Below are 23260 nucleotides of genomic sequence, written 5' to 3' on the forward strand. Positions count from 1 at the left end.
AAAATGAACAAGTGCTTTTGAAGATATACTCAAAGATTAAATTCTTGAAAATTATTATTTTACAATCTCTTCAAAACAACATGATTGGAAGACAAAGTACTTGACAGCAAATGTGCAGAGAAGCATTTGTTTGCTTGGTTGTAAAGATCACTATAGTGAACTGAAGCCTTAGCGATAGCGTCTGGAGATGTGACGCGAACAGAAATGCTTTGTTTATTGAACTGTACTCTCTGAAAAGAGATATGCCAAGTTTCAGCTGTTGCCATCTTAAAAATAAATGCATACACACGTATGCACATAGGTTATTTATATGATTTCTCCTTATCTTCCCCTGGAAAGCGCACGTAGATAACTACATCCCCTTTTCTATTTATTGCAACAAGTACTTTTTTGTAGTCTTCTTGCTTGTACATTGATAAAAATGTGGCAACTCGTTCTGATGCCAGAAGTCTCCATTTCCTTACACTAGCTTCACACACAATACAATACAATCCCTCCAGCTCCAGCTCACGCCGGCTCTCCTCCCTTTCTCTGCCTGAACCTCCACACTGTATCTCGGAGCAGGACCACCTCCTTGCTCAGGCCCATCCTTTCAACCCCAGTTGCAGTCAGTCTCCCTCCTTCAGTCTCGCCACCATCACCAGCTGACAGAAGGACATGCAGTAAACCACACTGACAAACAGCTCTGCCAACATCCCCGTTATAAACTGTCTTCCTTCAAAGAGTTATAAAAAAAAATTAAAATAATCACTTCAACCTGCTATTTGGCACACCATGAACATACTGGGGAGAAACACCCAACAGTGAAACAATAGGATTCACACAAATACTCAGAGCTGAATTTTATGGTTGTATGTCTAGGTCACACAGCTTAGGAGAGTTTCATTTTTCCCAACACAATTTTGCAGTTTATTCATCCATAAAGTAAACTAGGCACTTTTGGTGTTTGCATGGAAGGGTGGAGTGGGGCACACACAAAGCTGCGATAAAAGTGTGAAAATATCCTCTGAATATGCATTTGGTTTTACAAAACCACAGCCCATAAGTATATGATCAAAACAATTATATTCTATTTCCACAAAGTGGCATATAATTTGAAAATGTAGGTCTTCCTAACAAACAGGAACATTCAACCACTTTTCTCAAAGTTGTCTTCCTCCCATCCTCACTTTCTTCTGCTTACCCATTAAACGGATATGCCCACACTCTTCAGAATCCAGTAACTATGGGCTCAATAGTTGAAAATATTCTGTGAAAGAATAAACTGCAGCATCTTTGCAATTTCTGTCCCTGAAAATACTTAAATGCCTTGCGAACAACATTTGTGACCTTCCCTCTCTTAGAAATGGGACGGTGGCGAAGGTGGTGGCTTTCAGTCCCATTCTACAGTATGGAACAGAAAAAATCCTATGACCAGGATCCTATTTCTCTAAAACGATTGCAGCACCATCAACAACCTCAGTGATATTAATGCTTTTGGAATAATGCTGCAGTCATTGTGAGTAAGGATACTGCAGCATTCTTATCTCCCAAGAAGACTTCTATTTGATGCCCGGAGGGGGAACTGAACTAGAGACATTTGCGTGAGGCAGAGCAGTTGTACTGACTTTATGTGGGCTCCATTTCTCTTCGTTTTTAAAGGTTTTCATTTTACAGTAGAAGCAAAATGAAAACAGTAATATCTTTGAATAGTTAACAATACCAATATTTGAATGGAATAATGATCTAAAGCTTACTACACTCTATTTTGATCTCCTGATGACATAGCCAGAAAAATACACTGGTTTCCATTTCTGAAGTTAAAGCATACAGAGCAAGCATACTCCTGTATTTAAACATCATGTGTTTAAAATCAGTGATAGGTTACCTGTCCTTTTTTCATCCAAATGAACAGAGAATGCTACTACTTTCCTACTCCTGTTGCTTCTTACTGCTCAGACTGTTCAGCTAGGTAGCAATGTCTGGCTAAACCCACAAGCCAGCTCTGAAAAACTAAGTGTAAGAAAGTGCTGAATACATTTTGAGTATGTTACTAGTCACAATGGAGCACTTTCTCTTTTCCCAATTAAAAAATAATTCAGAACAAACAGCCATTATGTTACTATTGGTATCTGTAAATTAGGGGTTTTGTCATATGATACTGAAAATTAAATTGGTTTTTGACCCAATACTAACTGTGCAACAGTTCCTAATTTAGAAAGACAGCAAAGAATTTCAGAACTGGAATGGAAACATTTGTTTGGAGGATAAATGCTACTATTAATAATAGGACTAAAGACCCATAACTACATAATCCAGATATTCCTGGATGGTATAATTCACCAGTCACTGAAACAATAAAGCATCATGTAGACCAACCAGCTTATTTTTGATTCTTACAGGGAAAAGATAGACCAACAACAGTATACAACGATTATAGGAGAACACAAAGGAAACATGCGTGAACAGTGTTGTTGCAAATGTTGTAAACACCATACTGGTTTAAATAAACAGAAGAACGGTCTGCAAAGCATGTTAATGAACCCTTCTGCTATATTTCACTCTGACAGATCTGACCTATTGAAGGTCTATAAAAAACACATGCAGAGAACTGGAAAACTCTTCCCCTGTTCCTCCAAAAAATTCAGGTTTGTAGTTGAAAGACTTAGATGATAGCATACAGGTTTCAAATATGCAAAACTCTAAGAGCTTAAAGAAAATATGCGATCACCCATAGTGCACAGATTAAGCTTCAGAAAGCAAACTTCATCTTAGACATAAAGAGCTTTCTATAGTAAGTACAGTGAAGCACCAGAAGAAACTGGTTGTAAAACCTGACAGGTTGTAGAACCTGCATCACCTAAGGTTTTTTAAATTTTGCCTATCTTTAAAAAGTAGGCTATGGTATTGATCCTCTTGCAGGAAAAGGAAGCAGGTTGAATGTCTTTTTGAACTCCCACTGATTTCACAATTATTATTTTAGATTCCATTTCAATAAATAGTATGGACCTTCAATATAAATAGCTGAACAAACAAAACCCGTTCTGTAATTAAGGTTCTGTATTTTGAAGAGCCAAGTGTAGAAAACACATGTGAACTAGTAGCAAAATCTCAAGGTCCTGAATGAGAGAAGACATGAATTCTTTCAAACTATGGTGGAAAACACATTTATATCTTAAATCTCCAGCCATTGAAAAATCTTCCTTTTTATAGAAGAGTACTCCAAGATGAGTAACAACCTAAAGCTGCTATTAAGAATAAACAGAATCTACACAGAAGAACAACTGCTCTTTAAAAACGCAGGAAAAATGGCAATAAAAGTTAGAATTGCCTAAAGTCCATGCAATTTAGGCTTTGAAAAACAACATCCCAAAATAAAGCAAAAAACCTCCCCAAACCAAAATCAAAACAACAGTAAATAAGTGGTTTAGTCACAGAAAAAGCAAAGAGGAGACTGAAAACACTGAAGATGAACAAAACCTGAATTAAAACTTTGCCACTGTTTTTGATAAAAGCAATGATGCTGATCACAGGTCAAGGACAGAATGGCTTGTGAATGATGGCATGGAAACAAAATTTTTTGGCTTCTGTGGAAGAATAAAAATGAGCTTCATGTTATGAAGGGGAGTTCACCAAACTTCCACTTCACAACTACATGGAAGTTGGAATATGAAAATCCTTTCAATCCTACAGAGTTTTAAATTAAGTATATCAAATCAGTAACATATATTACTAGAAAACAGAACTCTGGTACCTATAAAATAAAAAGGTGACCCAAACAGCCATAGGTAATTATCCTCAAGTTCTGCATGCATTTTAGAACAACAGAAAGATGACTTCCTCCCAAAAGATATCTGAAAAATGGGACAAAATTGTACATAGGTTTACCAGACTCACCTAGTTAGTCTCTTTGAAGAGAATCAATTTTCAAAGGAAAACTAGCAGATCTAATTTATCTGGCCTTAACACCTGCTGCAGCACCAAGACTGAAATCACTGGCTGGCTGAAGATTATACAGTAACTTTCAAATAGCTAAGAAAAAGATAAAAATATACCATATAGAAAGGCAAACTGTCCAAGAGAACAACAGAAGATCCTAGCAGAGTTCTTACAATTCCTTGAGAATTACTCTGGCAACTAATTTTATTGAACTCTCTCCAATTAGCGGTGAGGGTCCAATAAACATTTTCTGATTAATGCAGAAGGTAGGAAATTATGCGAATGCAGAAGCCACCATACTATTTTTTAGAGATAATTCGTTAACCTTGAAGACCAAAATTACAAATGAGATTAAGCAGTCAAAAATGAATGAAACCAAGGAAATTAAAGTAAAACAAAATGCCATGAACCCGAGATATGAACTCATGGTTCCAAAATGACAGGAGGGAAAAAACCCCCCTCAAACCTCAAGATTTCTATTATTACTTAACTACAAGTTAATGATATGATACAGCTATGAACAGGGCATAGGTGACTTAAGAAAGCATCAGCAGAGGTACTTCCAGCAAATGTACAGATCCAGTGTACAAGACACTGGATAGATACCATCTAAAAACCCACGTAATTTCTAGTTTCTCATACTCAAAGACTAATTCAACCTAGAAAAGACTGCACAGAAAGGTGCTAAGAGAAAGGATCATGCGGCAGAGAGCAATTTTTCCTAAAGAAAGCTGAGAGCTTCTCTGCCTTAGCTTAAAACAAAATAGAGATGTTACCACTGTTTCCACAAGCATAGTGGAGAACATCAGGGAAGGGAAATAAATAAACATTTCGTGAATGGACACAAACCACCCACAAAGAAGTTAGAATAGGAAATTATAGTGAATTTTCAGCTGTCATAGAACGAGAGTCTGAAACACATCTTGAACAGCAGTGGAAGGGCAAGAACCACCCACAGGTTTCAAAATGAAGTGCCATAAACTTGCAGTCCTTAAAGATGTGGTGGTCTGCAGTAGCAGTGGATTGGATGTGATCACCCATGCAGCCTCTCCTACTCTTATGTCCTTGTATTACGCAAGAGATCTACACACAAAGTAATTTGGTTTCAGCTAGCAGTAGCATCCACCATATAGGATTCCTTCAGTACACCTGCACAGTTGTAGTAGACTGAGATGGCTATACAGCGTGACCTTCTTTGATGTACAAAGTTATTCTGAAGTGCAAGCATCAGACTGAGTTCACTGTCTTAGAGGGATTAGGAAAGGAAACGAGAACCTCTGAAAGAGGAAACATTACGTACAACAGGCCAAAACCAGACTGTTGGCTTATTTGAGTACTTTTTAGCTAAGAGGTTACTCTATTTTGATTTTCATCTAAGGCTTATCAAAATAACACTTAGAAAGATTGAGTTTTGTTTAGTCTCTTTCCATCACCCAGCAACCCAGCTGGTGACACAGGGCAGGGGTGAGGAAGACCGTCAGAGCAGAGCAGCTATCAGAGCAGTACTCTCCAGCGGTAGCACCTTTTCTTCACAGGCACCACCAGAACCACACAGAGGATGTGGTGGAAGTGCTCTCGGTGGACAATGCGCTTCAATAGTGGGACCCAAACGCGGCTTTATTCAGAATTCCAAGTTGGCCAAACATTAGCCCAGAAATGCTCTTCTGTCAGCTTGAAAATCACTTAGCTGCACAAAACCCGTGGATCCATTACAGCTTAGAAATGTTTTAGTTCCGAAATGCTATGGTAATTGGAAGAACAGGAGAAAAAAAAAAAATCTTCCTAACATGAGCTTAATCTGTATATTTAAGAGAGCTTTGTAGACAATTAGCATTACTGCTTTTCTTGTGCCATTATTTTCTCCCTAATAAAAAGTGTCTCTTCAATATTAATAGTTGAACATAAGTTTTAATTGGCTTTCCTTTTAGATATTGTATACATACGTTTTAATTAATCTATTTACTGAAGCTGATGTGTCCTTCAAACTTCAAGCAAAGAGATTTCTCTAATGGTGTAACATGCAAGAAAAGCACTTTTTCCAAAGCACAGTTGCTTCAAAAGAAAGGAGACATATACTATATTCTTAAAGGGGTTAACTCCAACACAACACATTCCTCTTACAGGGGATTCCTAAATTCCTACTTTCTTCTATTTTCTGTTCTAGATTACAGCCTCGTAGTTCAGATTTGAACAGTACAAATGCATAGGTCTAGTTTCTAGCATGTAAGTTGCTATTAAACTATAGTTAACTAATTAAAAACTTAAACTTACCTTTATCATCTTCAGGAATCACTTTATCCATCGCATAGTCCACATCAAAAATGTACCGGTAAAAGCAGAGCTGAGTGTACAGGGCCTTATCAGAATACTGCAATGTAAGAAGACAGTAATTAAAAACCCAACTCAAAAGTGCGTCTCTTGCACCCACTTCTAAGTCCACTATGAAATGGTGATTCTTTCTGTTTTTTTCTAACAGTTTATATGTTCCATTCACATCAGATTTTGGAAGTATTATTATTATTATTATTATTATGCTGCAAAATCTCTTTACTACACTCTTCTCACAATTTACACCAAGCATTTATACAAATCATACTAAACTTACCCATTCTTACAGAGACATAAATTGCATTTATCCATTCTTATAGACACACATATCACAATGGTGCTTTAGCAACAAAATGAAAGTCATAAGAATGATGGGACAAAGGAATAACTTTCGTGCTTTAGTATACTGTACAATGCAATGACCTCAAAAAAGAAAAAGAATTAATGTATATTTTTGATGAATACAGGTGTTTGGCTGTATTCCCTCCCTTCCCACAGACACACACCTGTGGTTACATAAATTGTGAACATGCCATTCAACTAAGAACAGGTGCATATATACCTTTACAGCTATGGCATCACCTTGCTCTACACATCTGTGAAGGCTACTGCATGTTAGTAATCACACATCTAGTTCAAAAATCTGCAGGTGTGTACATGTGGAATAAGATGTTCAATTAAATGCTCTGAATGTCAGTGACGTCAAGCCTCTGTGCTATTCCTCTCGTTCAAAAGTACATGCCTGTATGCGTTCATACCGCTGTCACCATCCTGTGCAGTAGAAGATTGCTCGAATAGACACAAGATCCATCTTGCCCACGCTAGAACTAAACCCTTTCAAGTTAATCTTGAACTCTTGTTCAATAAAACCACATTCCAGTCCCTGCTGTTTAAGATACTGGAGTTCAAATATTGGCCAACAGTGGTATGAAGAGTTGTGCATTACAAAAATCCTAATTAAGAATGAGATAACCGTAACAGCATCAAACGCAGAAGTAGTGTCTGTTTTAATACGCTTAGTGCACATGTGGATATGTATGAACTCTTGAAGATTTTCTTGATGAGCTATAAAACCAGTGAAGAATGTGGCTAGACCAACGTAAAACTGCAACTCAGTATACCACAAGGAACAATCCTGAAAATACAGTGGAAGAGCAACTGGTAAACTATTTCTGCTTATTGGAATTCTGCTTTAACTTAGCTTTTCACTCTTCTACCCAATCAAGCCATGCTTTGTTACTAAATTCAGCTAATTTTACACTTCTTCTGACATGTTATAAAGTATCTATAACTATTAAGGAACTCATGTTGAGACATTTGACAACTGTTACTACTGCTTAGTTATTTTTTGTATATTTTAACAGTATACTTTTTTCCAGTTCATGTGAACCTATTTTAAAAAAAGACACACAGAAGCTTATTTTATTCCTTATTAGCTATTCTACGATATGCATCATCATTATACTATTATACACCAGTTATTTTTAGTAAATCCTGATTACTGCTTCCTGAAGAAGAAAAAAGGAGGACGACAGCGATTAAGTTATTTGTTTAGTTTTTTAGATTCAGCTGTAATTGCTGGTACACATCTCCCTGACTGCACACATGAAGCAGGTTGAATAGAACACTGAAATTACCTCCTTCATAATAGTTTGTTTTGATAATGTATTGTGTGTCGAGATGATGAGAAACAGTTGCTGTCAATTTGATTAGCCATTATATTTTTATGTTAATTGCCATTATTGGGTCCATTCTGTTTAGTGTCACCATAGAAGCCATACAATGTTAGCATAAATAACAAATTGGAGTAAATTAGGAAGATATATTTTTGCCAATTCATTTTAATTGCCCCTCAGTCCTTCCGTCGGTTAACGCAGCTGTTGACCCATAATAAGCGCTAGGTCAATATAGCTGCTTGTCAATTCAGAAATGCAAAGTGCTGTGTTGCTGGTAATGGATATACAACAACCTTTGCCAGCCAACTGAAGCAAACGAATGACAACCCACATGAAAGAATAAAGCATCAGCTATAGAGTTTAGTGACCTGATATTAGTAGGCAGGCTAATTGAAAGTCACTGCTTAAATGGATAAAGAAAATACAAAAATCAGTATGTAAAAATGTATACATGCACACATAGACAGATATATATGCATACACACAAATTTTTTTTTACTGATAATGTGCTAGTATCTCCTTCTCTTTAGCTTCCTGCCACATCTTACAATTAGCAATTGGTGGAAAACAAAAGGGTTTGAAGATTTTCATGCAATTAAGTATGAAAATTGTGGCATACTGATGAATCCAAGGAAGAGGTACCTTAATTTAAAAGGACTTTAGGAATTACTTATATCATCACTTCTTATATTTCCTTAATTTCTGATAACCTGTAGCTTTAAAAAAAGGGAAAAAAGCCCAATCCCTAAAACTTTAAACCCAAGTAATATTTTACTTTTAATGGTGAATTTTTTGCGTAAAGAAAACCTGACACCCCTAAAATCATGGTAAGAACTTGGGCTACATTTGTATAATCATTCATGCATTCTTTCTTCCCATGAAAGACTGAGTGGTGAGCATATGAAAATAAAACTCTGTTTGAAGTTCTTATTTGTTCCATGATGTTTTATTTCTTGATTTCATTAAGAACTGACTTCAGCAGATAAGTCTGCTTCTTTGACAGCTTCCATGCAACCAAACTTTTTTCTTTTTTTAAATTACATTTAAAACAGCAATAAACAGATGAAGGAACTAAAGGTATACGGTTTGCATTCAGCACAGTTATTCACTCCTTTGACAGAAAAAATAAGCTTCTAATAAGAAAAAACAGATGTAATAAAAAAATTCATTGTGCTTGCCCAACAAAATATTGATTTAAAGAAATCTAGGTTTAATATGATTGCAGAACTGTTTCCTGTAGCATCAGGAGGCCAACTGCAAATCTCCAAGCTGCCTTCCCAAGAAGAATTTAAGATTACACAGATTATGTAATAGGAAACTGATGGCGTCTTCTTAACAGAACTGGTGAATTAGAAACACTGGAAAAGCAAATTTTCCGATGCCTAAGAACAAAACTAGGGTACAGAATGCTCAGTCATGAAAAGAAAATCAACTCGCTTAGCTACCACGCACACCAGGGAACGCTCACTGGGGCATACATTAGGAAAGGAGACTTCACAGGCACAACGCATTTGTATTTCTGCAGTCCCTGAAGGTCAGCTGTATCTCCACACGTGCCCAAGTCTACCCTGCTTGACTGCAATGACTAACTTAGCATCTGTCTTGTCCCTACAGCTGCCGATGTTTGAACAAGACGCTGGACTGAAGGGTAGCAGCATCTCTTCTCCTGTCTCACAAATGCCTAAAAACTCAGGTCCAGAGCAGGGTGCCCCGGTGGGCTCACTCCACCTCTCTCTGGCCCAGCAAACTATGATGCGTTTTTTCCACATCAAAATGAAATTTCACATGGAGAATGATCCCAACTCTCTCGCTCCGTAACAGCGTAGTCAGTGAGCAAGGGCTTTTTCCAGAAGAAGCAGACACAGGTTTGCAATCCTTCTGGCAAGAACAGAGAATTGAACTTGGTTTTCTTAATCTTCCGCAGAGAGAGTGGAAAATTTGCCAGTGTCCACCTTTCCTCCTCTTTTTTTAGAAATGCCAAAGCTCAAATCTCTGAAAGTAAGGGGACCTGGAAAGATTTAACCACTGGCAACCATCTTCCTACCCTAAACACAGTCCCTGAGGAGAACTTAAGATGCATTACCTCTCACCAGCTTTTCTGTTATGGAAGAAAGGTTGGTGGCAGCTGCATTTAGGTATTGAAATTAGAAGCCCCCTCCCTCAGTGCTGGCTCTTTTAGACGGCATCCCAAGGAACTTCAGTCGAGATGCCTCAGTCTCCTCCATCCTGTTAAGAGGGTGCCTGAGTGAGCCACTAACACACCAACCTTTAAAATCCATTCAGTAGCTAAGGGCAGCATGGTGACCTAGAGAATCCAGGTAAGAAAGGTCTGAGGAAAGGAAAAAGGGAAAAATAAACAGAAGTAAAAGTTGATAGATATTCACAACAGCAAGGTAGCAGAAGACTGAACTTGTGATTCTAGTTCTGATGTTTTCCTTGCCTAGATACAGCGCTATTCTACTAAACACCTTTTAAGCAGCATGTAAAACCTCCGTATCTTGACAGTGCACATTTGAACAGGCCAGAAAACTAAATGCCCCTACTTAGATTAATTTTCTTTGAACTGCTGTGAATTCCTGTATTAACCAAAGTAAGATGTGATGCTTTTTAGATTACTCATATTCCTCTATAGTAGATTGAAGTCTTTTATTTACTCTTTGGCATCTCCCAAATTCCTATACTTCTCTATAATCCCACCACACTCATGACCCTTTAATTCTTTTCTGCATTCTCATTTTTTTCTGCCCTTTCGCTTTCTTCTGCACCTGACTCTCCCCTTTCTTCCAGCCCTCTCTGTGGTGGTGTTATTTTGTATTCTTTGTCATTTACTGTTTTACATTGTGTCACCTATGGTTTTATGGATGACAAAGGCAACAAGAAATTAAAAAAACCACAAAAACGTCCCCCTTCTAGTTTGCTAACTCTGTTAGACTGCTTTGCAAAGGAGATAATTTCCACAGGCTACAAAAGTTATTTGTATTACTTCAATTAATTATAATACAAAACAGTGGCACCACTTCATTAATCAGCTGCTTGAGAGTTACTTTTGTGAAAAGCCTTTTTGGTAATTTGATTAGAAAGAACAGTGGCTCTTACTACTGTGATATGATTCAGTATGTCCATCAAATAAATCCTTTAGAACTAGTTCTTAATACTTTAAAAACAGGAAAGAAAGAGAAGGAAATAGAAAAGAAGTCTCTTGGCAGAAAAATGTGTCTCAGACTCTTTCAAGGCTTAGATGTAACGGAGCAAAGCGTACAGGAAATACTTCAGTGCTTTGAGAGGCATTTCCTCCCCTCCCCCCTTAGAAAGATGCAGTAATTAAAACCTAATTATTATCTTCATTTTAAACAAAACCTAAAGTGAATACCAATTAATAACAACATACTAATGAGCATCTGCTGTGATGAAATTGAATATGAATGTGCTGCAAATTTCGGGTAATTTATTTTTCGGGGAAGTGCCACTGGTCTCAATCTACTGCTGGAAGATTGTATAGACTGTACACATTTTCCATCATGTCTCTTCTGTGCAGCAATTTCTATTTTCAAAAAGAGGGCATAGCTCAGCTTTGTGGATGTTTATATATCCAAATGCTATCCACGCTACAATGATTTCAAGGCAATACACTGAAGTGTAAGACTGTGTTTTACACACCTCACACATTCTTTTGTAAAACCAGGGCAGTTGCATCGCATCAGGTTCACACAGCCTCTAAGCACCATCAGATTCTGAAGGCAGACTCCTGCACAAAAAGAGCTTGTGAAGTGTGAATTAATGTTACACTAAATACTCATAACACGCGTACCCCTCGCCCTGTACCAATGCTGATGTGTACTGAAGTCTGGTCTTCTCGTGCATCACAAAACCTAGTTAAAACACAGTGCTGGTCTGTGTCGAACAGGCTGAAATAAACGCTGCACCTAAAATAACTACTTCACATAAAACAAAGAAGGTGAAATACAAGTGCATCTAAATTGCAGCCTTTATGCTTTAGCATACAATCAGTTTTTGAAAACTTACACCCAATTCCATTAAAAACATGAGATGGTTGGTAACCACATTTCCTGACATTGGTTATAAACTAAATGGGGAGGTGTGTGGGCAAGGTGTGGGGGGGTGTGTGGTTTCCTTCTTAACCCTCCAAACTGTCCACCCCCTCAATCAATACTGTTTTTTTTCAGTGATTATGACTCACAGAGTCTACTGAAGAAGTAAAAGGAAACTGAAACAGATGTGGCAGTATTTGGATATGATGAAACTTCCCCTAGTACTTATGTTAACATGGACTGTATGATGAAAGAAGAGGTTCTTCCAAATACATGCAGGGGTCAGTAGGAAAAAAAAAAACCCACAGCAGAAGACTGGATATTCTTGTACATTATAAGATTTTTTTTTTTTTTTCCCATTAAGTAACTGAAATGACAAGAACTTCTGCTGGTTTAAGTCCTGTTTAGCAATTAGTGAGAACATTACAGAGGATCTAATTATAAAAACCAACTCTGGACTGCAATGCCAGCAAAAGAACAGAAAAGTGGGTGAGGAACTGGGTGAAGAACAGATGACAACACCTGCTGACAAGGGGCACCAGACTGAATCAAGGGGTTAACAGAACACCTCCAGGGTGGATCCTGACAATACTATTACTAAACATTTTCATGAAGAAACCCTGGAGAAAAGGTAGCTTGCTATTAAGAAGATTTAGCAGGCATGAAAATGGCAAAAGAGAAAAGGAAGGAAATTTAATAAGCAAAATATTTCTGGCTGTAACAAAGAGGCTGAATGAATTATGTTGAGGATTCATAAGATGATGCCTCCAGGCATATGGCACAGACACAAGATGAACAGCAAGTGCCAGCAGAACAGGCTGTTACTTACCTATAGAGCTCTGGAGAAATGGAGGGATGAAGCTGTTGGACCACTACTGGTGGTGGATCACCTCTACTTAAAGCTGGCAGTGTAAGCAAAGACATGAAATAAGCCCTGTTTCCTCTTCCTTGGAGATATGTTGTTTTTTTAAACAAAAAGACTGAGTGTCATCTGTGCTTAACAAACAGTTTCTCATTTTAATGATATGTATGCAACCCTCTCCCCTGTTCCTGGTCTTGTGTGTGCTCTACCGCTTATCTGAGCATGTGGTAAACCAAATTCAACTCACTAATCCAGCAAAAATTACTCACCTCTTTTCTAATCTGGCAGAAAGCTAACTCCGCAAGATCTAACTGCCTCCCTGTGTGGTCAACAGCTGGCACAAGGTGAAACAGCAAACTGCATGGTAGCTGATGTGAGCAAGCCAAACTAGCTACTGCTAGCAAGGGAAGACAGTATGTTCCCCTGCGTTTGGTTTTGGGTTCGAGCTCTGCCTTGTACCCAGTACTCAAGCTCATCTGAGCAGCGCAGTAAGACCTGAAAGCAAGAACACAAGTCTTAACTAAGAATCACTCTTTTCTGGGGTGGGGGAATCACTTGCCTCACACACCCTCAGTATACACATGCCATTGTGAAGTGTTCTTTACCCTGAAATTTTCAGCATCAAGATGTTTATGACTAATTTTTGATATTACTAATATTTAATACAATTATACAAGAGACAAGCACATAAAACTTGTGACTGAGTCTTGAACAAGACCAGACACACTCTGCTCTGAGGTATCTTTTTTCTAAGAACATTGTAACAGCAATCAATGACTAATTTTACAGAAATTAGCTCTAAAGATGTTGCATATATGTGTGCCCACATGCATATATGTATACATGTCTATGAACTGCACATATGTATCTCTGCACATATATATGAACACAGACATTTTAATAAAAATACAATAGCAAACAATAAATATAAATTAAAAGTTTTAAAATAAAAATATTAATATTTTCTACAAATATTATTCCAGATTCTAAGAAAAGTCCAGAACCAGCCCTCAAAAAGACTAATGAAATGAATAAATACCTGGTTTTCATACAGAAAGTTTACTGAATTGATAAACAGGATCAAATGTGGTGGTTAACTCCCACACTAGGACATGTCATCAAGGTGGTCCCTTTGGTCAGTTCTTCCCTGCTAAACAAAACAGGGCTGACTAGTAAACTCAAGCGCTGTACTGTTACTCTCCACATTACTAAATTTTTAACGTTTGCTGACTGAGTTTTAGGCCGTGACAATTGATTACGACAGCGATGGGGCATGGCTTAGGAGATGATGTGCCCGGACCGTTCGTACTGGCCATACGGTTCTGACTTCACTTCAGCAGTCCCGAGCTCTGCCTCAACAGACTTTGAAACCACACGCATCCCCATGTAACGACCACGCAACACACTATCAGCTTCAAGCTGCTACACAGCCCTCATGTTATTTTAAAGCCTCTGAACCTACGAAACGTACAAAATGGCCAATTGCCGTCTTATGCGTACAAACACCTGTAATCTTAGGTTTCTGGTCAAAGGATACTATACTTGACACTGGTACTGACAGTGCAATAGGAGAAAGAGGTACAAGACTTGGTTTTACTCAAATAATTCAAGACTTTGCATACTAAATCAGATGAACGAAATATATTTTAAAAAATTAATTTCATCTGTAATCTGCCTCATGGATCTGGAGAGGCTCTAGCGTACTCATGTTATTCCTCTGAAAGCAGTATCACTGTATAACTGAAGAATTTGCAGGATAACCACCCTGGAGCCCGAAGATCCATCATACACTGATGTACTTTAGGATAGGGATGGCACAAAAATTCTCAAAACTATCATCTACAGCAGAAAGGCTAACATTTGAGGATTTTCATATCAAAACAAACCAATGAGCTTTACTGAACAGCTGATGAAAGATAGATATTACTCTGGAACCAGACTCACCCAGCAGCACAAACAAGCAAAACTACAAAATTGTATCTGCCCAAATGCATTGAACATTACTCCGGAGAAGCACCGGCATGATCCCAAAATCAACTGTATTTTAAAAGTCTCCGATCCAAGAATATTTGCACCCTTCAAATAAATTGCTGCTTGAAATAAGCAGCATATAGATATGTTACTAACACATATCCCCTCCCTGGTGTACAAGACAAATCTAATTTAAAAAAAAAAAAAAAGAAAAATTCATGTTTACATTTCAAAGTAAGTCACTCATTTCTGGATTTCTGGAATTATCTGACCCTTGACAACCTGGGGTAAGAAGCAGTTAGCAGAAAAGGCTTGGTGAAACAACATTAAAATTGAAAAACACCTCTAAAGCAAAGCTGTCATTCTGCTCTGGAGATAAAGTACCATGGGCAAGTATTCCCCATCCACCTTAAGTGTTACAGAACAAGCTAGTACAGCTCCAGAGCTCTGTCTCATTCTAGAGAACTGATGGTCCTTCTCATTGAATGAAGAGCACTCATAGCAGTTAACTATAGGTCATCTGCTTATTCGAAACAGAAGAACTAAGCACATCCATGGGAACTCTCATCACGGAACAGAACTCTTTCACCTTTCAAGTAATTTCATGCATTTCCATAAGAAAGTCTAAGACCATGATGTTCTTTCTAACAAACAAAATTTGAAATCTGCGTACAAAACCTCTACCCTTACTCATGGAGAACCACTCCTCATGGAGAATGCCAGTCATACCCTATTTCTCAGGACCCACATTTCTCACAGCTGGAAACCAAATAAATCAAGTGGGGCCCAACCAAGAAGAATATATGAAACCACCTTACTAGGAGCAAATTCTGCCTGCAGGGAAAGAATCCACATAAGGTAGTGCTCAGACCAGAACCACAAATCAGCCATCCATCAGCTGCAGTCCTATTTCATGGCAAAGAGAGAGAGAAGCCGTTACTACACACCTGAGACTATTCAAGGTCTCTTAAAGGCCTCTGCAGACTAGGTATAAGGCTGCTTTTTTACCATTTCATGCAATCTGCTGATATGTTCAAGAATGGCTGTGTATTGTCAAGGATGAGCAAAAGGTTATTCCTCATTATCTTATCTGAGGCACATTTTGAGTCTTCCGTCTGCTTGTGAAGGATGCCACTTCCGATGTTCAGATGCAGGATGCTATGGATAACAATGGAAAAAGCTGATAGAACAAGTCCTGTTCTCATAGTCTAGACTGTAGTACAGGTAACAAGTTTCAATTTGGAAGTAAGATATTTCTGTTTACATAAATGATTTTAATCTAGCTCTGTATTTGCAACCTTGATTCTTATTTACTTTTTTAGAAATAAAATCTTTTCTCACTGATTGATACACTTTACCCAAACATTTGGCACTTGTCAGCTATCCAGAAGCATAAACTATAAAAGTGCAATCTGTGTAAGCAACTTGGCTTATACATATTTATTTAAATTTCAATTTTGTTAAGAAATGGGTAACGTTGCATTTCTTTTCTGCAAAATAATTTACTAATATTTGTGAAAGCCTTTTTTAACTGAATCTTGATTATCATTCAACAAGCACAAGTACAGCATTTAAAAACTGGTGTATTAGTAAATAAACAACACTATAAATAGGCTAGATACACAAGAAAAGAAGCTTATCTAAATATGTTTTAGATGTAAAAGCATGCATGTGAAAACAAAAAAAAAAGTATCATTTACAGAGAGGGAACTAAACATACTGCTTTGGATTACCCGTTTCTCAAGTCTTCAGGACCCATTCCCTCAATTCTAGGTTTTAGCAAGAGTAAAAAGTTTGAAAAGCTAGGTTTCTGCCTTCAACTCCTAGTTTCGCAATTTTTAATGAGCTATTCTTTGAGCTCAAGTAGTTAAGTAATCTGAAGCAAGGAATATATCTGCTGCAGAGGACACTATTTTGCCTAAAACAAATTTGGCATTTCAGTAAATTCTAAAGGACTTGGAGTCAATGTTCCTTCTCATTGATCTTGATTTTTCTTAAAAGTTAAGACAATAAGGAAACTAGGCTGAGATATGAAAATGCTTCAGCTACTCATCATGCGCCCTGAAACATTTTACTATTAGAAGATCAGAATTGTTAGAGATTGACTGAAGTCCCCATCTCTATGGTACCAACGATATAAACAAACAACTCCTGAAACTTCTCAGACTATGCAAGACCAACTGGAAAGGCAAATAGACTTTCAATACAGTTTATTTAACTTGCTTAACTTACTCTGGAGCCAGCATGTAGACAGGTGACTCCTCTGTTAAATAAGACCTTCCTCTGTTTTGGTTAGATGAACTGTGCCCAACAGGTTATAGTGGCACCCATCTATCTGTAGCAGTGCACATGATCAGCTTTATCAATGCAAGTCTTGATCCCATGTCTCTGAAGCAGCGCTCTCAGACTTTAATAGAATGGCTCTCTACTAAATGCTAAAGAAAAGTCATGTTATGCAGATGACAAAGCAAAGGAGAGCATCTTTTCTGTGGGTGGCACCAAAATGTTAAGATCGGTTGTATACAAAGGCACATCTCAATGACTTAGAAGGCAACTTTATCTACTACCCTAGGGTTGAAATCAATGGCAGCACTTTAGGTACCAGACACAACTCCAATAGCTTATTATGCTGCCATCTGCTCCTTCCACAAATAGTCAATGTTATGCAGGATTTATGCCCCTATGGGCGAAACATAGGTTATTTTCAATCTCCTTCTCCATAACTCAAAATGGATTCTTCAGCACCGAAAGTGGCATTGGCATCAGTACGTACGCTATAATTTTGATGCATTTTATTTTTTTAACGCCATCTTCTCTACATATATCTTTGGTACTGTACCAGTCTAACAATGGTCTGGGTGACACAGGTTTCACCAGACGATGCATGCTTAAAACTGATTTACTGGTGTCAATTTTGTAGACTGCTTTGAAAAAAACCAGAGATTCTGTCCTGCATCCTGCAACTGGCAAGTACAAACAGGAAGAGAGAAAGACACCAACCCTGAGATTATCCACAAAGAAAAGGAATTAGTCCACCTAAGAACAGGCACAGATTAAAAACTTTAGGTTTTGATTTTGTCAGCCACTCTGATGAGTGAGGTCAACAGTGTGTGTGTATGTTCCAGGAGAAAAGTGTAGGTCAACGCCCTCCCCCACAGTGAATTTTCATTCAAGAGGTGCTCAATAAAGTTCAGAAAAAAGTATACAACAGTCTGGAGGATTATTCTGAAGATCCTCAAAAACTTCAAAAATTGTTCGAGCAAGTTATGGCTGAGCTACTGAAAAAACTTAGTAACACATGAGAAAGTAAACACACCAGTTAAAAAATGATCCTCTAACAACATGATATGAATGACCTAAATCACCTATTCATTTTCATGGGACACCCCAAAACATGCAACTAAACTGTAATGAACTTAATAGTTGTGACAGAGACAGCTCTGTAGCTCAGTGACTGTAATCTACATAGTCCTTTTATTGTCATAGTTTATTGTTTCTAGTATGGATACAAGGGACTGTGTTATCTCCCACAGGTGCTTCCCACATAACACAGTTTTAAAATAAGAAAAGAAAACCAGAAACGCCCATCACCATGATTTACTGTAACTAGACCCTCATAACATGAGCAGTAGAACTTTCTGTATGTAGTTCATAAATGTTAATGATTCTGTGCATAATAATCACAGCTCTGAAAATGATCAAGCGGTGACTTGACATGGGGTAGGGATGCAGCACAAGAGTGAAGCTGCCATTTTTCCAGTTTCCCTGCTTATTATTTGAATGGTGTCTTCTTGTTTCTCACAAGTGTGAGGAGTCCAAGCTGATTGTTAGTGAGTTATCGTCACACAAATTAAACTATCAGGTTATTATTAAAATTCCTCCTTGCACTGTCAGTTATCCTAACCACAGATATTTAGATGAAGACCCAAGAAATAAATTTTAAACAAAACATATGAAAAATGGATACTTCCAAGCAAGGCATCCCCACTAAATGAAAACTGCTTGTCTGCAAACTGTTAAAAAAAAACCTTGTATTTTTAAGAATACAGACTGCCTTAAACAATCATCTTCAATGGATTAAATCTTTATGTTTCCACACTGAAAGAGATTGGTGACAAACAGTAACTGATTTCTCTAATGGGAAACCCTCTCAAAGTGATTATTTTTACATGTAGCTGAAAGAAATATTGGTTTAAATAAAAATATGTTTCTTGCTCCTGGAGAAAAGCAAAAAGTGTTGAACCATGGTAGCAACCTATGCAATAAGTAGCTATGATTGAAAAAGCTCCAATTACAAAGTAAGCAAAATGGTGACTGGAGTATTATTTTTCATCATGGAGAGTATATTCTGGCAAGTATGGCTCTGACAGAGATGAGAGAAACCCTGGACACCAAGGACTCTGCTGAACCCGGGTGAAGTGTGAAATGGTACACACTCACAAAAGTGGCAAAAAGTGATCTTTCCATAGTTCCATTCTCTAACAGAAAAGGAACTGTTGGTATTTAAGCATTAGACAAGGACAGAGAAGACCTGTTTTCCACCTCTGTTTCTGCAAAGAGCTGCATACCATTAGGTGAATCTCTAGGCCTTCTGGCAACTTCAGCTGCCCTTCTGTAACGTTAGGGCATCTACAAACAGTGTTGGGTGTTAATAAAAAATTACTAAAGCAGTGAGGCACTAGATACTCTAGCACCATCTATTAAAAAAAAGAAAAAACCAAAGTTTTCTAAAGACTAGCCCTTCCCTCCAGGGCTAGAATTAAGTTTGCTTTTTTTTTTGCCTTGGACATACGCATCTGTCTGGGCAGAACTATCCGGTTGCATTAGGAGTTTTGAGTTTTCACATTCAACAAGTGAAGAAACTGCAAATTTAACCTTTCAGACTTTACAACAAACTCTTAAAAATAATACAGACAGGCAAACTGCCTGCTGCTTCTTTGCCCTGGCACCAAAACAATTAAATTTGTTATTTTACCAAATACAAATGATATTACTTTACCAAATACAATGGAAAAGGCAAAAAGTAATTTGTGAGGTTCCAAATGGGCAAAGCAAGAGATCTTGTGACAACAGGTCTTCCAGAGAAAGTCTGTAGGAAGCTCAGCAGCAGTGTCTAAGTGACAGCAAGCCTCACAGGAAAACCATGCATCTACTTTGCCACATTTCTGAGTAAATTCTGGAGGGTAAGCTGGAAGAGGAATGTGGTATGGTTATTAATAGCATGAATACCTCCAAGTACAAGGGATATTTTGTCTCTAGGACAAAAGAAAAGCAGCTGGTTGTGACAGGAACACATGGAACACCCCTGTGAAAAACCTTCCTTAACAGCAATCTGTTGGTCAGAGCAACATTTTGTTCATTTCATGGTTTTAATAAACTCCTTTTTTAAAGAATTTTCTCACTTTCGTCTCAGAGTAGTAGTCTAACGATTTATAAATAGTAGCTATCCACTAGAAATATACTTAACTTCTCAGACAGTAGCATGGAAAATTTTCTTGAGAAGTTCAACATATCTGATATGAAATTGGATCATATGCTTCAAATACTGGACTCTGTGTCCCCCAAGGGAAGTTAAAATGTGTAATCAATGAATATAACATTTACTGTTCAGAACTTGAGATGCCTTAATGAGAAGTACAATGATACAGGACAAACCTTCTTACCATAAACAAATAATCCTAAGGGTTAAGAAGCCAGAAACATCTCCCCCCTTTCTACTGATGAGGCAGAATGTATGGGTAGTGCAGTCTAAACCTACACAAACATTCAAGCTATGTACTCATGTATATGTTTCAGAGGTGGGAATCCATTTAGCAGATAAATTGAGAAAGAAGAGAGCATGGCCTCTGAGTGTAGAAAAGCAAGGAGCTTCCTCACAAGACTTCCTCCCCTCTTCTGTACGCCAGCAACTGTAGCGACAGCACCGCCACAGAAAGACGACCCATAACAACAAGGAAGAGGGGAACAGAGAATTTCTGTAACGGGACAGACATCTCAGAAACTTTTCAGCTAGAACTAGTGACATCTGAACTTGAATTTCAGCCAGATGGTTCCTGATTATGGTGCAATGCTTGTGAAAACAGTTGATCAAACTGGACAGGTCAGATAAAACTGTGCTATTGCTCTCAAAAATACTAGTTTCCATTCAAAGAGGTGAACTTCACCAGATATAACACTCCTATAGAAGGATCTGATGTCTACTAAAATTCTAGTCAAAAGGAAAAAACTGTAGACTTTGTCATGTACTGCTAATACTGCCATTAGGATAAATATCACCATTTACCTACACACCCATAAAAAGTAGCCCAGTCACAACAGAATGCATGTTAATTTTTCTAGTAACTTACTTAATTGCAAAGACTCACTACTCCTCCTCCTCTAACTAACTCATCTGTGCTCACAACCTTTGCTAACTGCATTTCATCCTCTTCCTGAGGAACCACATTATTTTTCATCAGATACCAAATAGAGCCATCTTGAAACTGCACAGTGATGTTCTCTGCATCAAGCCTCTTCTTGAATACACAATTTTAGATGCCAGCCAAATCTACCTCATGAAGGAATAAAAGCAGAGAAGGAAGCTAGGTTTCAGTAACCAAAAAAAGCAGCTAAGCTGACTGACTGTCGTGATATGTAGTTTAGAGAAATTCAGAACTGATCCAACAAAACAAAACCATTACTAGGCGTGATGCTGGCTCTCCTTGGAGCTCCTGGTTCCCAATGCTTCTTAGTGGGTTGATGCTGTAGCAAGGACCCACTAGCGAACTTGCGTTACTGCCATCACAGTACTCCAGTAGAAAGCAAGTCCTTTGAACAACAGTGGATTAAGAGATACTGGTAATCGGATTTCTCAAAATCTAACAAAATATAAGCAGTTTTGGCCACTCCACCCTCAAATGCATCTCCAACCCTTCCCCTGTGAAAAAAGAAGTCCCTCATGTAGACTGTATAAAAAGCTTGTTGGAAGCTAAACATAATAAATCTTACGGGGAACATAAATCATGAATAATTAAGACATTGAATCTGTTAAGCTAGTAAAGTTGTATTTCTGGGATTTAAAAGACAGCAAACAAAAAAAAGCAACCTGAAATTTCAGACCAGGGAAAGTACTCATACATACATACATACAATAAAAATGTCAATCATGTAATCTTAAATAAGACTGGAAAAAAATGACCTTACCCTTTACAGTATCATGCAGCACCCCAGTGCCCAAATTATAGGGAATAAAAAGATGAACAAGGAAGAGGACATTCCATCTGAGTAGAGAAAGAACAGACTGCCCAGAGCAGCTGGTCTCAGAGGATTTAGTAACAATATTTAGAAAAAGTAATAGGAAAAATGTAGCTCTCAAAAGTTTCTGGCCTAGGAAAAGTTGGATTGGCTAATTAGCCATCTTTATAAGCTAGACAGGATGACAAAAGCTCCTAATGAAATGTACTTACTGCAAAATACAATGACAATAATCATTGTTATTGTTTTCTACTCTTGTAACTTTTTTCCTTAAAAAAATATGATTTTAACATTGTTATTCTTGAATCTTATATAATTAAAAAACTCAGTCTGATTCCGCACAGCAAGGCAGCTGATTTCCACAGATATGGCAACCCTGACACACAAATACGAGCCTGCTCATGTAGAGGCCAGGTCTGCAACACAGATCAAGGTAGCTAAGAGTGTGCTTGAATCAAAGGCTACCAAGGGAATTATTCAGAAATACTACTGTTTGCCCTCTGCTCTCCACCAGGAAACTGTTTAGGGTTTTCCATCTTCCTGATAAATCCAAGACTCTTACTAGTAAGGGTGCATACATGCCAAGTTCAATACAGCCAAATAGAGCCAGTTGGGAAAGTTTAGTATTTCCCTCATTCTTACAGCTTTTACAAAAGACATGTTTTTCTTCATTGTCTTTTCATTACAACCTTTCATCTTTTATTCACCAAATTTATATATCCCACTCAATTTTATCTTCACTCCACTGTATAAGTCTGCAGTGGAAATTGTCTGTTCAAAGGGTGTCGATCTTTAATACGTTATTTCTTCACAAGGCTTCAAGATTATATTACCTATGTTAGGTCATCAATAACTTTTTGTAAGGTGATGCACTGGTTGTGTGCAGTCAAAACCTGTCAATTCTCTTGTTAAGGTTTACACAAGTACAAGAGAACACTACAAGTTCAAAATGATTTTGAAAAACGTTGGGGGAGGTGTGGATTTAAAGAAAAATATTTGTATAGCCAACAATGAATAACTTTGTACATATAATACAGCTAACCAGAGGAGCTGTCTCAAGCAGAAAATTCATTTTTATCATAGCTAGCTCACTGTTTGGAGCTTCTATATATTTCTGCAATTGGGATGAGGAATGAGGCTGAAAGAGGAATGAGGCTGAAAGCTGACTGGAAGACATAAATTAGGTTAGATAACAACAACCTTGTATGGCAGCAGGAAAGCAG

At 37.8% G+C, this 23260-nt stretch overlaps 1 protein-coding gene across 2 annotated transcripts in view; it reads right to left on the reverse strand.

Annotated features, from left to right (window-relative positions):
* POLA1 (DNA polymerase alpha 1, catalytic subunit) overlaps positions 1 to 23260 on the reverse strand; it is a 204317-nt gene that overhangs the window by 37589 nt on the left and 143468 nt on the right. For both annotated transcript variants that reach the window (XM_030020516.2, XM_030020515.2), the window contains exon 36: positions 6190 to 6286. In XM_030020516.2, the coding sequence (XP_029876376.1) occupies positions 6190 to 6286 (97 nt within the window). The remainder of the gene's footprint in view (positions 1 to 6189; positions 6287 to 23260) is intronic.

The sequence above is a fragment of the Aquila chrysaetos genome, chromosome 7 (assembly GCF_900496995.4).
Source record: "Aquila chrysaetos chrysaetos chromosome 7, bAquChr1.4, whole genome shotgun sequence".
In the NCBI taxonomy this organism is placed as follows: domain Eukaryota; kingdom Metazoa; phylum Chordata; class Aves; order Accipitriformes; family Accipitridae; genus Aquila; species Aquila chrysaetos.